This window comes from Pectinophora gossypiella, chromosome 2, assembly GCF_024362695.1.
Source record: "Pectinophora gossypiella chromosome 2, ilPecGoss1.1, whole genome shotgun sequence".
NCBI lineage: Eukaryota > Metazoa > Arthropoda > Insecta > Lepidoptera > Gelechiidae > Pectinophora > Pectinophora gossypiella.
The window spans coordinates 7795225-7811252 of record NC_065405.1 but is presented as its reverse complement, the minus strand read 5'-3'; the positions used below and the strand labels follow the sequence as shown (position 1 = coordinate 7811252).

At 36.9% G+C, this 16028-nt stretch overlaps 1 protein-coding gene across 3 annotated transcripts; it reads left to right on the top strand.

The window, feature by feature from the left end:
- The first annotated feature begins 4542 nt into the window (after positions 1-4542).
- Positions 4543-14335, top strand: LOC126375630 (uncharacterized). Of its 3 annotated transcripts, none has more exons than XM_050022644.1 (3): positions 4543-4628; positions 5586-6561; positions 14135-14335. In XM_050022644.1, exons 2-3 carry the CDS (start codon positions 5595-5597, stop codon positions 14146-14148), a joined length of 981 nt encoding a protein of 326 aa, XP_049878601.1. In that variant the 5' UTR covers positions 4543-4628; positions 5586-5594; the 3' UTR covers positions 14149-14335. The 3 variants fall into 3 exon arrangements, with proteins under 3 accessions (XP_049878601.1, XP_049878590.1, XP_049878610.1); XM_050022633.1 differs by lacking the exon at positions 4543-4628 and adding an exon at positions 5433-5477; XM_050022653.1 differs by lacking the exons at positions 4543-4628; positions 14135-14335 and adding an exon at positions 7260-7395 and having other exon boundaries at positions 5484-5925; positions 6442-6561.
- Positions 14336-16028: the final 1693 nt, after the last annotated feature.

The window sequence follows — 16028 nt, the reverse complement described above, 5'->3', positions numbered from 1 at the left end:
AATATCACGTTAAATCTGGACCTGTATTATTTTTGGGGAACTTAGCCTGGAAAGTCCCTCGTTAATAATGGCAAATTTTGAGCAAACCAGAAATACATAACATAGAATCACGCCTCCATCCCCGGATAGACAAAGGTGTATAGAACACACACCCACTGCTCGCAGCTATGTTTAAGTTCCATGTAATAGGGGGCGACCCTATTAATAACCGGGCACAAAACCACGTGATATCAATTATCTATGATCTATACATAAATTCAAACTCATAAAGTCGAATTTAAAGCCCTAGCCGGAATTCGAACAGAAATAGCAACTGCAACAATAGAGCGTTGAAAACAGGCCTTTAATAGTTTCGTTGGTTGGTATAACGCTTGACACTCAATGCAGGGGCGCAGGTTCAAGGTGAAGGAAAACATAATGGAGAAACCCACACAGTACTGCGGCACGATGGGTGGTGAGGATGGTATCCCGACATGCCGACAGAGTAGAGGAATGATTGGTGATAACTATGTCAAACTAACGTATTAAATTCAGCAGGAATACATATAAGTAGTTTATTAATAACACTTCACAAACAATTCCAGAATTAGAGGGCACTTTTTTTTTTTCTTTTTTTTTTTTTTTTGACGTGACTTATTGTAGATTTGCCGCAGATGGCATTAACTACTTGGCCGGACAAATGGGGAGCGCTGAAGGCTCTCACCCGGTACAACGTTTAAGACAACAGGCCTGAGGGTGCCCAGTTGGGCGCGAACCTCGGCTCAGGGCGTCGTCTGAGAGGAAAAATATTTGAAAGAATTAATCGACCCTAGTCGGTCGATAGCGATAAGCGCTGAATGAGGGAAATCGTCGACCACGCCGGCGGGGTCGGTATCGGGGGTTTAGAGGGCACGGCTAGAGCTAAACAGTATAATATATTTATGTTGTTCTTATGAAGGTTGGGGATGCAATGAGTCAATGTAAAATGAAAGGAAATGCGGAACGGAATGAGAATTTCGAAATTTAAAATGATTGACGGCCAGAACGAAAGGCCAATATGTGCTGAGTTTGTACTATGCTACAATACCTACCCAAAAAATATGTGTTTTCTGGAATATACGACCTAATCTGTATTTGGGCTGGTTTTCCCTTCGGGTTGGAAGGCCAGACAGGCAGTCGCTTCTGAAACCGCACCTGTCGAATCTTAATATTAGGTAAGCGAACCCTGTAAAAACGGGATAACTCTAGGGAGGTGAAGGTCGAAAGGGTACAGAGCATGTCTACCACGTTGTTTTACCTGGGGTTGGTGAAGAAACCAGACTAAATTTTCCAAGCAATGGACAGACAAAGAGGTCACAAGACAAGCCAAATACACGCCAAGGTTACACCCGAAGTTTGTCAGAAGTACGAAGGTAAATAGAATTTTACACATAAGCTTATTCTATGAGCATGTGTAAAGGAAGACAAACCGAACGCAAGCAATTCCCGTTCAAAACTAACATGTCTTAATTAGTATGAGGGCAAGAGCGGCGTTAACGTTTGCCTGTGAATTGATATTCAACCGGCAACGTATTCTCGTGCGTTGAAACTAAACGCGGCAACACCGTGATCCCAAATTTCAGTTTAGACAATCTGTTTCAGAAAGGTTTTTAGATGTTTCTAAAAAATATTTAACAAATTAAAATGGTGGCAGGGTTAATATTGAACCGCCAAAGGCCCCTGATATGGCTCATGTAACGACTACTTACACCAGTAAGTAGTAACCGGGACCAACGGCTTAACGTGCCTTTCAAAGGACAGATCATCTTACTTTCGGAAAATCAGGTGATCAGCCTGTAATGTCCTAACCAAACTAGGGACCACAAAGTAATTTTTGTAATATCTCCCCACCGGGAATCAAACCCAGGACCTCCAGATCGCGAGCCCAACGCTCAACCACTGGACCACGGAGGTCGTTACAATCACCGTGAACACATTTTACTCGTAATATAGCTGTAAAACAAAACGGTAGGTATTAGCAATTAAACACACGTTGAATTTTTACATAATTCGTATGAACATATTCTAATTTCTGTCGTCCAATTCTTAACTTTTCTATGCCAAGACCCTTACCTTCAAATTATAGCGTTGCTGCAGAGCGTGACATATTTGGAAGAACGCATAATAACACAAAACTATTTGTAAGTAAATTTATAAACTTTGCCATTCGTTCATTTCTAATAGAAAACTAGGTGAGTCCCATTACACAGTTTCTGGACCAACGATTCGCTGCGGTCTACTGACTATTCATCAGCATTAGAAAAGGAAGGAGGAAACTCAAATCAAAGTGAGATATCTAGGTTAAATACTTACCTACTTAAAGTTTACTTAGTTCGCTTTAAGGAAGCAGAAAGTCTTTGTCACCTCCACCTGTTTTACTAGCACCATTTACTACTACAGCTTGACTGCTATAAATTAAATATTGCAACATGTCTATGCAATATGAGTATTTTTTGCTACAGTTATTTCTACTGCCAACTTTATTTTAGACCTGTATACCCAATTATTTAGAGCCTAGACTACTCTCAAAGACAATTATTAAAATTAAGATCAACGGGCTTAGCACCAGAAGCGCGCGACTCTTTCTCGCCTCGACATACGTCACCCGTCATTCTCTCACAGTACTGCTCAGAAAGATACAGACGAACTCTGTCGCGGCGAGAAAGAGTCGCGTGCTTACGGCAGGCCCGCTGGTAAAAGACATAGTTTGGATAAAATGTGACCTTTTAAAATGTGTATATTTTATCCTAGTGTCTCTGAGTCTGATTTTTTTTTTTGACTTATTGTAGATTTGCCGCAGATGGCATTAACTACTTGGCCGGACAAATGGGGAGCGCTGAAGGCTCTCACCCGGTACAACGTTTAAGACAACAGGCCTGAGGGTGCCCAGTTGGGCGCGAACCTCGGCTCAGGGCGTCGTCTGAGAGGAAAAATATTTGAAAGAATTAATCGACCCTAGTGGGTCGATAGCGATAAGCGCTGAATGAGGGAAATCGTCGACCACGCCGGCGGGGTCGGTATCGGGGAAAATGTATGTACGCATAGTATCTCTAACAACACACCTCACTGAGCACGTAAGGCAAATTATTATCAAAGTCAACCTTTATTTCACCGTAAAAATCTTTACACCTGCAACTGAGCCTGAAGACCGAATGACCTAACTATTTCGTGATGTCATTTGAAATAATGTAAAAAACTTTACATTTTAAGGACAAATGTATTTTTTCTCGTATGGTCAGACTACCGTAAGTACCGTAAGTAGGACCACTAAGAAATGGGGTCTAGTCATCACTGGCTTTCCATATATCGAGCTAAACAGAACACAATCACGGCTTCCCTCGGGATGAATGGAGCATTCTTTAACTTTCATTTCGTACCAGATCATGGTACTAAACATATTCTAGTGTTGTCATTTAGTCTGAACTGCGTAATAAAACGCTAGCGCAGCCTTTAAAAAAATACAGGCATAACCAATGGAGAGATTGATGTTGTGTAGGCTTCAAATGGTTTTAACTTGCGTAGAAAAATGGCTGACCTCGTCAGTTTAGAAAACAAATTGCAATTATAAAGCTTGAATGTATTTATGTACTTACTGTCCATAAAAACATCAATCAATCAACGAAACTTTTTGAAAAAATAGATTTATTATAAGTACATTAAAATGATACACGTTCGATCACTACCTTTTAATTTGCGCACGTAAAACGGAATACGTAATCCGATAAACCTGTTTAATTAAGCACCTTCGTATTAAAAACCCTGAAACATTATCGTAAACATTTCCCTTTCATGATGAGTCTGCTTTCCACACACGATGAGCTTTGTTATTTGGCCATTATTATTTAAATAATGAAATTTGTTAAGCGACGATCTTCACACTGCACGTGAATTCTAATTACTTTTACGGTGATGATGAAAGTAATTTGCTAAATTAGCGATTGTTGCTGGCATAATTTGAAAGTCGGCAAATTGTTATAAGGCGAGGCATGTGCCCGATTCACAATTTGTGTAAGTACCTACCTTCATATTCGTGGCGAAGCACATGCTACGCACGTAATCTAACCCATAGCATGGCATGTCGTGTGCGGGGCACATGCTTCGTGTCCGTCAGAATCGCCGGTCACTCGTATTTTGTCGACGTATCTTAGGACGAAATGGTGCTTAATAATTGCTGCCCATTTAGTGCCGCCTAATGTCTCATAACGTTTATTCAGCTTTATAACATCATCAATGCATAAAGGTAGTCTGTCTTATGTATTTTTGATTAAAATGTAGTGCATTGAACACAATTATTAAGGTTTAATTTAAAAAGCCGCCTCCTAAAATATGTCCAGTCCGAATCTAAATTAATTGACCAAGCTAATGTGCTATAGTATACAATCATAGGTAGATATATCAAGACTGTACTTACAGTGAGAAAACGGCTAAAAACTAATACTTGTTAGCAGTTTTCACCATATTCTGTGACATACGAGGTCAATGAATGTAAAAGTTATGACAATGAACACTTTGTCATTGGTTATGAAAGAATTGGTCCTTCGAGCAAAAGAACTAGTCCTTCGAGTGGAATATAAGTCCTTTTTATCCACTAAATTACCGGCGGAATATACGTGAGTCTGCACAAATAGTAAGCTGCGTCTATATATGATCCCCTCGTTCTTTGCGACCGTATTTACGTCATTACGAAGAATCTGCGAGTGGGAGGCTGCATTTGGGCACAAAAGTACCGACCGGTGTGGAGAAGACCTTCCCTGTGGCGAGTTCCTGAAGGGGATTAAAATTTATTGTGAAAATTGCTGTTGTTGAAACCGTCGTAAATTACCGGCGTGTGAGCGCGACAGCATATTACTCACCAAGTTATCCTCATATCTACAGTTTGAAGAATTTTCAACGTGAATTTCATCATTTTATGCATCGTACGGTGTCTATATTTTCGACCCGTGATCAATATTGCAGAATTGCAAAAATTTTGCAACCATTTTTTGCGGCCATATTTGGGTGTATTTTACCTTTTTATTTTATGTCGTATAACGTGTACCAACCAAGCAGCGGCGAAGAACGTGTCAAGTTGTCATCACTGCGTTGAAACGGAAGAGCCATCTCAAATTTCCTTCGAAACAGCAAGAACTTCAAGTCGTATCGTCACTCCATTTCGGTCATTCCAAGTAAGAACGAAAGAGACGGTAAATAAAATAAGGCGGAGCTATTCACGTTTTTCATAATCGATCATCATCGAACGCAGCTAAATCGAGTGTACTGCGTGTATCCGAACGCGCAGCTGTCAGGTTGGCAACATTGAAAAAAGAAAAACGTACTTGACTAACTTCATTTCGAAGCGTGTGCGGCTTATGTTTACGATTTTATTTCGTGTTCGATTTTGTATAATTTATAATTTGGCAAAGAAAAATATAATTGGTTGTAAAAAATATATAATAAGATACCTTTTACATATAATACATGTAAGTATAGTTAAGGTTTTGATCGTTTTGTTACAAAAGGTTTTTTACCAAAGCAGTACCTATTCAGGCACGTAATTTTATTTAGTTTCTCTTGGTGTATCTTTCTAGATTTTCAAAATGAGTGAAGATAAGGCAAAGTTAAAAGCTCTCGTCGCCGAGCGGGGATATATCAAGGGGACTTTGTCACGACTAAACAACTTTTGCCACGATGCTGATGCAATGGCGGCTACCTCGCGTGAGGCCTTACGTGAAAAACGTCTTCGCATGTCGGAGGCTTTTCAAGAATATATGCAGTTAAACAAGGCGATTTTAGTGCTGGCCGACGAGGACGCTGAAAATTACGGCGAATATGAGGACAAATATTACGAGTCTGTTGGGCTGCTGGATAAAGCCTGCTCAGGTCCACAAACCGAGGCCAAACCGAATGGCGGTGAGAATTCTAACCAAGGTACGTTTAAAAACCTTCCAAAGATTAATTTACCCAATTTTAATGGGGAGAAAGTGGTAGAATATTATCCTTTCATTAACATGTTTCGTTCTGTGATTCACACAGACAAAAAATTAAGTTCATGCGAAAAACTTTATTACTTACGCTCTTATTTGAGTGGGGAAGCCTTAGAGCTTATAAGAAATTTACCTTTAACCGACGATAATTACGTCACAGCTGTCAAACTCTTAGAAAAGAGGTATGACAATACCCCTAAAATTATTAACTATCATGTGGACAGCTTACTGGATTTGCCTGCTTTTACTAAATGCACTGCACACAACCTGCGTTCCCTCATTAGCACTGTTAATGTTAACATGGAAGCCTTAAAAAACTTAAAACAGCCAGTGGAACATTGGGATATACTTCTCATTAACATACTAGCTAAAAAGATTGACATCTATACTTACCGGGGTTTCCACCTTGAGAGAAATGCTAGAGAAGTTCCCACACTATCTGAATTTCTTGATTATTTAGAGAAGCGTGCATTGGCACTGGAAAACACCTCGGAGGAGAAGCAGCCATCATTTACTGCAAAGTCTACGCGAGCTCCTAAAGTCAGCGGGGTAGCGGCAGCAGAGAAGCCTCAGCCAGCATGTAAGTACTGCAAGCTTTCTCATAAATTATACGAGTGTCACAAATTTAAGATGGCTACAGTAAAAGGAAGGTGTGCTTTTGTCAGAAATCATAATTTATGTACACTGTGTCTGAATGAGCATCGAGGGAAATGCATGCTACGCATCATGTGTGCTGTATGCAAACAGAGGCACAATACGCTTCTACATGTGCAGTTGCCAAGCAGTGAAGATTCATCACATACAGCTGTTGCTATGGATGATGGGGTGAATAGGGAATGTAATGCGGTATCTATGTCTAACACTAGCTTGTCAAGGGATGTACTGCTTCCAACGGCTATGGTAGGCTTATATAACAAAAATGGGACTTTGACATATGCAAGAGCCCTATTGGACAGTGGTTCTCAAGTGTCATTTGTGACAGAAAATTTAGCTAACAAGATAAACTGCAAAACCTTCCCAGTTAATCAATCCATCTCTGGTGTAGTTGAGGGCACAAATAAAATTACTAAAAAGGCTGAATTTTCCGTGTGTTCATCTATAAATACATATAAAGTTGATGTGTCCTGCTGTGTGGTAAAAAATATCACTTGTGATTTGCCCCAGCAATCATTTAAAATTGATAAATTTGATATACCAGCGCATATAACGCTTGCTGATCAAAATTTCAACAAAACTGGAGAAATACAATTATTATTAGGTTGTGACATATTTTTCCAGGTCTTGCAGCGTGAATCGCTGCCCCTCACGCCGTCTGGGCCGTTTTTAATTAACACCTGCTTCGGATATGTTGTCGCCGGGACTCTACCAGTTTCATCTGGCAAGATTTATTCTTCTAATCACTGTATTAATATCAAAGTAAGTGAACCCGTGCATACATACCTATCAGGGCAGGCAGCAAAAACAAATTTAATATCTGACTTGTCTGAACCTCAAAATGATAGTTCATTATTAAGACAATGTGAGCAAGATGCTTTATTATTTGATTTAAATAATAATATTAATAATTTCTGGCAATGTGAAAAAGTACCTAATGTTTTCAAGGAGGGGTCAACAGAGTTTCAGTTAGCAGAGGAATGCTTTAGGTCTTCTGTAAAGTTAATTAACAAACGCTTTTCTGTGGCTTTGCCTCTTAAATTAGATTTGGAAAATATACAATTAGGGGATAGTTTCTCTTATGCTCTGCATAGATTGTATAATTTAGAAAAACGTTTCGTGAAAGATGACACATTATGTCAGCAATACAAAAAATTCATACAAGATTATTTGGATGAAAATCATGCCACTTATTATGACATTAACAACTATAATTTAGATGCAGGTAACATATATTTCCTTCCACATCACCCAGTATTGAACCCGAATAGTAAAACGACTCCCGTGCGAGCCGTATTTGACGCGAGCATGAAAACGAAGCGCGGTTTATGTTTAAATGATATAATGCTCAACGGAGATGTTGTCCAAAGTGAATTGTTTGATATATTGGTGTTATTAAGAACTTATAGGTATATTTTACTATGTGATGTGAAAGCTATGTACAGGCAAATACTTGTTGATGAACCATTCTGTTGTTTGCAGAATATATTATGGCGAAATTCTTGTAATGATCCAGTACAATGTATACAGTTAAAAACTGTTACATATGGTTTAAAAAGTTCGGCATTTCTAGCTACTCGCTGTTTGATGGAACTAGCTAATAATTTCGAAAATGAATATCCATTAGCATCCTTTGTTTTAAAACATTCTAGTTACATGGATGATATTCAATGTGGTAGCCAGGATATTTCTGAGTTATGTCGTATCAAGGACGAATTAGTTAAACTTATGAGCGAGGCGAGTTTCTCCCTGCATAAGTGGTTTTCAAACTGTCCAGAAATATTGAAAGATATTCCATTAGAATTGCAATATTTAGGTAATCGTGATTTAAAGGAAAATGGTAATGTATGTATGAAAACTCTAGGTTTATCCTATGATGTGTCTACTGATGCCTTATCTATGCGTTGTCCTCAAGCTGAAATCCTTGAGAGATACACCAAGAGACAAGTTCTCAGCTTTATAAGCCAATTTTTTGATCCGTTAGGTCTGATAGGTCCAGTGATAGTGCAAGCTAAGCACTTCATGCAAAAGGTGTGGTTTTTAGATCTAAAATGGGATGATTATTTACCTGATGCCCTAAATACGGAATGGGTCAACTTTGCTACTGCTTTGGTAAAAATGTCTTCTATTGATGTACCTAGAAATATTAATGTGTTTTCCTCGCAATCGTTGGAGTTAGTAGGTTATACTGACGCTTCTGATATTGCATACGGGTGCTGTTTGTATATTAGAGTTGTTGATGACAACAAAAATGTTAAAGTTAACCTATTGTGTTCTAAATCTCGTATAAACCCGAAAAATAAGAAACTTACTACACCTAGGTTAGAATTAAACGGTGCTTTATTATTGTCTATGTTGGCTAAGAAAGTATATGACGTTTTAAGTCTAAAATATAATGTAAAAACCTTTCTTTATTCTGATTCCCAGATTGTACTTGCGTGGGTGGGCACTGAGCCTGAAAAATTGGGTGTTTATGTTCACAATAGAGTGAAACAAATACAAAAATTTACTTCAAATTTTCAGTGGCATTATGTATGTACCAGTGAGAATCCTGCGGATTGTTTATCTAGGGGCTTATCACCTCAGTCACTCAAGTCCAAATTGGGAGAATTATGGTTTAATGGACCAGAATATTTACATAGTTATGATTATGTACATTCAGATGGTAAAGGTAAAAGTCAAGTAATTGCTATTACAGAACTAAAAGTAGAAAAAGAAACATGTAATTTGTGTAATATCAAAAATTCTATGTATGATGTGTTAGATAAATATTCTGACCTTGAAAAGCTAACCAGGATTATGTGTTATGTAAACCGATTTATTTATAATTGCAATGCAAAAAATGTAAACAAGAAAAAGGGTAATTTATGTCCTGAAGAACTGAATTCTGCCTTGCTTTCTATTATCAAACTTGACCAAGAGAAGCATTTTATGCAAGAGATAAAGTCTTTAAAGTCAAATAATGTTTTAAAGTCCAATTTAAATAATTTAAATCCTTTCTTAGATTCTGAAGGCTTACTAAGAGTGGGAGGGCGTTTACAAAACGCAGACCTGACTTTCAGTCAGCGTCATCCTATTATCTTGCCAAAACAGTCTAATATTACTAGACTACTCATTCTAAAAGAACATTTACGATTGAAACATGCTGGGCAGAAATTAATTCTCAATAGTTTGAATGAACGTTACTGGCTCCTTAATGCTAATAGGGAGATAAAGTCTGTATTACATAAATGTTTAATTTGCTTTAAACTTAAAGCTAAGGCTGCTTCACAGCTCATGGGCTCTTTGCCATTGGATAGGGTGCGTATGTCTCGTCCATTTCAAATTGTGGGCACAGACTATGCTGGACCCTTCTATGTAAAACAGACTAGGGTTAGAAATCCAGTCATAACCAAGGCTTATGTTGTCATTTTTGTGTGTTTTACTACTAAAGCTATCCATATAGAATTAGCTTCCGATATGACGACTGAGACATTTTTAGCTTGTTTGAGAAGATTTATTTTTAGAAGAAATAAGCCCTCTAAGATTTACTGTGACAATGGATCATATTTTAGGGGAGCTAATAATGTTTTAAAAGACTTATATAATATGCAGTCTTCCACAAAACACCAAAATGATGTTATAAATTATTGTAACAGTGAAAGGATTCAATTCCATTTTATTCCCTCTTATTCTCCGATATTTGGTGGTTTGTGGGAAGCTGGCGTGAAGAGTATTAAATATCACTTGAAAAGAGTAATTTCAGATACTGTTTTGACATTTGAAGAATTGTACACAGTCTTAGTACAAATAGAAGGAATATTAAACTCTCGTCCTCTTACTGCTATGTCTAGAGATCAAAGTGATATGTCTTACTTAACGCCTGCGCATTTTTTAACTGGATCACCTATTACTTCATATCCAGAATTAAACCTAGTTGATACTAAAGTAGGTAAACTTAGTTTCTGGAAACAGTGTATGCAAATGCAGCAGAATTTTTGGAAGCAATGGCATAAGCAGTATTTAGTAACTTTGCAAAATAGACCTAAATGGCAAAATGTTCAGCCGAACTTGAAAGAAGGGATGTTAGTCCTTTTAAGGAATGAAAACGCTTCACCTTTGAAGTGGCCTGTTGGTAGAATCATTAATGTCTTTCCAGGTAAAGATGGAAGAGTTCGGGCTCTTGATATAAAAACATCTAAAGGGTCTATTGTTAAAACTAGTATCATGAATGTTTGCCCCTTGCCTCTAAATGATTCCTAAGTATTTAAAGTTACTTATTATTAATAGTTTTAAATAGTTATTATTCATTGATAGAGATAGATAACTCTATTATTCATGTAGCTTTCTTAGGTATCAGTGTTACTTTCTAAATTAGATTTTTTGCTAGAGGGCAGTTTACCACTTATTTTTGGTAAAAGTACAAGTTTATGCTTAGATTAAGATCTCTAGAAGTTCCTAATTTATGCAGTTTGTAAAAATCTACGTTTAAATATATTTGAAGTAGGTAATTTATGTTTTGTTTTAACATTGTGTAAACTTTACACTGTAAGCTTATTTTGAGTAGTAGTATATTGGTTATATACTTATTTAAAATCATGCCACTTATTATGACATTAACAACTATAATTTAGATGCAGGTAACATATATTTCCTTCCACATCACCCAGTATTGAACCCGAATAATAAAACGACTTCCTGTTTAACCATGTAACTATAATGGTGGTTTTATTTTACTTCCACAAAATTAATTAATTAAAATCAGTGAAGTTCATTTCAAAACTTATCTTTGTGCTAAACAAAAGAATTGGTCCTTCGAGCAAAAGAACTAGTCCTTCGAGTGGAATATAAGTCCTTTTTATCCACTAAATTACCGGCGGAATATACGTGAGTCTGCACAAATAGTAAGCTGCGTCTTTATACGATCCCCTCGTTCTTTGCGACCGTATTTGCGTCATTACGAAGAATCTGCGAGTGGGAGGCTGCATTTGGGCACAAAAGTACCGACCGGTGTGGAGAAGACCTTCCCTGTGGCGAGTTCCTGAAGGGGATTAAAATTTATTGTGAAAATTGCTGTTGTTGAAACCGTCGCAAATTACCGGCGTGTTAGCGCGACGGCATATTACTCACCAAGTTATCCTCATATCTACAGTTTGAAGAATTTTCAACGTGTATTTCATCATTTTATGCATCATACGGTGTCTATATTTTCGACCCGTGATCAATATTGCAGAATTGCAAAAATTTCGCAACCATTTTTTGCGGCCATATTTGGGTGTATTTTGCCTTTTTATTTTACGTCGTATAGCGTGTACCAACCAAGCAGCGGCGAAGAACGTGTCAAGTTGTCATCACTGCGTTGAAACGGAAGAGCCATCTCAAATTTCCTTCGAAACAGCAAGAACTTCAAGTCGTATCGTCACTCCATTTCGGTCATTCCAAGTAAAAACGAAAGAGACGGTAAATAAAATAAGGCGGGCTATTCACGTTTTTCATAATCGATCATCATCGAACGCAGCTAAATCGAGCGTACTGCGTGTATCCGAACGGCGCAGCTGTCAGGTTGGCAACATTGAAAAAAGAAAAACGTACTTGACTAACTTCATTTCGAAGCGTGTGCGGCTTATGTTTACGATTTTATTTCGTGTTCGATTTTGTATAATTTATAATTTGGCAAAGAAAAGCATAATTGGTTGTAAAAAATATATAATAAGATACCTTTTACATATAGTACATGTAAGTATAGTTAAGGTTCTTATCGTTTTGTTACAAAAGGTTTTTTTTACCAAAGCAGTACCTATTCAGGCACGTAATTTTATTTAGTTTCTCTTGGTGTATCTTTCTAGATTTTCAAAATGAGTGAAGATAAGGCAAAGTTAAAAGCTCTCGTCGCCGAGCGGGGATATATCAAGGGGACTTTGTCACGGCTAAACAACTTTTGCCACGATGCTGATGCAATGGCGGCTACCTCGCGTGAAGCCTTACGTGAAAAACGTCTTCGCATATCGGAGGCTTTTCAAGAATATATGCAGTTAAACAAGGCGATTCTAGTGCTGGCCGACGAGGACGCTGAAAATTACGGCGAATATGAGGACAAATATTACGAGTCTGTTGGGCTGCTGGATAAAGCCTGCTCGGGTCCACAAACCGAGGCCAAACCGAATGGCGGTGAGAATTCTAACCCAGGTACGTTTAAAAACCTTCCAAAGATTAATTTACCCAATTTTAATGGGGAGAAAGTGGTAGAATATTATCCTTTCATTAACATGTTTCGTTCTGTGATTCACACAGACAAAAAATTAAGTTCATGCGAAAAACTTTATTACTTACGCTCTTATTTGAGTGGGGAAGCCTTAGAGCTTATAAGAAATTTACCTTTAACCGACGATAATTACGTCACAGCTGTCAAACTCTTAGAAAAGAGGTATGACAATACCCCTAAAATTATTAATTATCATGTGGACAGCTTACTGGATTTGCCTGCTTTTACTAAATGCACTGCACACAACCTGCGTTCCCTCATTAGCACTGTTAATGTTAACATGGAAGCCTTAAAAAACTTAAAACAGCCAGTGGAACATTGGGATATACTTCTCATTAACATATTAGCTAAAAAGATTGACACCTATACTTACCGGGGTTTCCACCTTGAGAGAAATGCTAGAGAAGTTCCCACACTATCTGAATTTCTTGATTATTTAGAGAAGCGTGCATTGGCACTGGAAAACACCTCTGAGGAGAAGCAGCCATCATTTACTGCTAAGTCTACGCGAGCTCCTAAAGTCAGCGGGGTAGCGGCAGCAGAGAAGCCTCAGCCAGCCTGTAAGTACTGCAAGCTTTCTCATAAATTATACGAGTGTCACAAATTTAAAATCGCTACAGTAAAAGAAAGGTGTGCTTTTGTCAGAAATCATAATTTATGTACACTGTGTCTGAATGAACATCGAGGGAAATGCATGCTACGCATCATGTGTGCTGTATGCAAACAGAGGCACAATACGCTTCTACATGTGCAGTTGCCAAGCAGTGAAGATTCATCTCATACAGCTGTTGCTATGGATGATGGGGTGAATAGGGAATGTAATGCGGTATCTATGTCTAACACTAGCTTGTCAAGGGATGTACTGCTTCCAACGGCTATGGTTGGCTTATATAACAAAAATGGGACTTTGACATATGCAAGAGCCCTATTGGACAGTGGTTCTCAAGTGTCATTTGTGACAGAAAATTTAGTAAACAAGATAAACTGCAAAACATTCCCAGTTAATCAATCTATCTCTGGTGTAGTTGAGGGCACAAATAAAATTACTAAAAAGGCTGAATTTTCCGTGTGTTCATCCATAAATACATATAAAGTTGATGTGTCCTGCTGTGTGGTAAAAAATATCACTTGTGATTTGCCCCAGCAATCATTTAAAATTGATAATTTTGATATACCAGCGCATATAACGCTTGCTGATCAAAATTTCAACAAAACTGGAGAAATACAATTATTATTAGGTTGTGACATATTTTTCCAGGTCTTGCAGCGTGAATCGCTGCCCCTCACGCCGTCTGGGCCGTTTTTAATTAACACCTGCTTCGGATATGTTGTCGCCGGGACTTTACCAGTTTCATCTGGCAAGATTTATTCTTCTAATCATTGTATTAATATTAAAGTAAGTGAACCCGTGCATACATACCTATCAGGGCAGGCAGCAAAAACAAATTTAATATCGGACTTGTCTGAACCTCAAAATGATAATTCATTATTAACACAATGTGATCAAGATGCTTTATTATTTGATTTAAATAATAATATTAATAATTTCTGGCAATGTGAAAAGGTACCTAATGTTTTCAAGGAGGGTTCAACAGAGTTTCAGTTAGCAGAGGAATGCTTTAGGTCTTCTGTAAAGTTAATTAACAAACGCTTTTCTGTGGCTTTGCCTCTTAAATTAGATTTGGAAAATATACAATTAGGGGATAGTTTCTCTTATGCTCTGCATAGATTGTATAATTTAGAAAAACGTTTCGTGAAAGATGACACATTATGTCAGCAATACAAAAAATTCATACAAGATTATTTGGATGAAAATCATGCCACTTATTATGACATTAACAACTATAATTTAGATGCAGGTAACATATATTTCCTTCCACATCACCCAGTATTGAACCCGAATAATAAAACGACTTCCTGTTTAACCATGTAACTATAATGGTGGTTTTATTTTACTTCCACAAAATTAATTAATTAAAATCAGTGAAGTTCATTTCAAAACTTATCTTTGTGCTAAACAAAAGAATTGGTCCTTCGAGCCGGAAAGTTCGAAGGACCAATTCTTTTGTTTAGCACAAAGATAAGTTTTGAAATGAACTTCACTGATTTTAATTAATTAATTTTATGGAAGTAAAATAAAACCACCATTATAGTTACATGGTTAAACAGGAAGTCGTTTTATTTCTTTTTATCCCTACCACAGGTTATATCATATTTGGAATTCGGATACATGTTCGGGTTGAACAGATTGGGGGGGCACTTAAAATTATCTTAAATCAAGTAAGTACCAACCACTAAGTACCAACCACTAAGTTTGAAAAAGTATCAATAAACAAAGTTACATTAATAATCAAAAAGTTACTTAAGAACGTTTCCACTAACAATTAGTAGGTAAGTATAAATTGAGAAAATAAAAAATGAGTTTAACTACTTTACTCTTACACAATTAAATAACAATCATAAAACCTAAAAATCCTACTATGAGGTATAAGTATTTTTACAAATGAAATTACCATGAATTTAATAAAAAATCTACTTAAAGGTATAATGTTTGTTATGTTTAAATCAAAATAATTAAGAAACTTCTAGAGATTTTTAAATAAGTGTATAACCAATATACTACCACTCAAAATAAGCTTACAGTGTAAAGTTTACACAATGTTATACAAAGTTAAAACAAAACATAAATAACCTACTTCAAATATATTTTTACGTAGATTTTTACAAACAAAATAAATTAGGAACTTCTATGATATTTTAATCTAAGCATAAACTTATACTTTTACCAAAAATAAGTGGTAAACTGCCCTCTAGCAAAAAATCTAATTTAGAAAGTAATACTGATACCTAAGAAAGATACATGAATAATAGAGTTATCTATCTCTATCAATGAATAATACTACTTAAAAACTATTAATAATAAGTAAACATTATATACTTAGGAATCATTTAGAGGCAAGGGGCAAACGTTCATGATACTAGTTTTAACAATAGACCCTTTAGATGTTTTTATATCAAGAGCCCGAACTCTTCCATCTTTGCCTGGAAAGACATTAATGATTCTACCAACTGGCCACTTCAAAGGTGAAGCGTTTTCATTCCTTAAAAGGACTAACATCCCTTCTTTCAAGTTCGGCTGAACATTTTGCCAT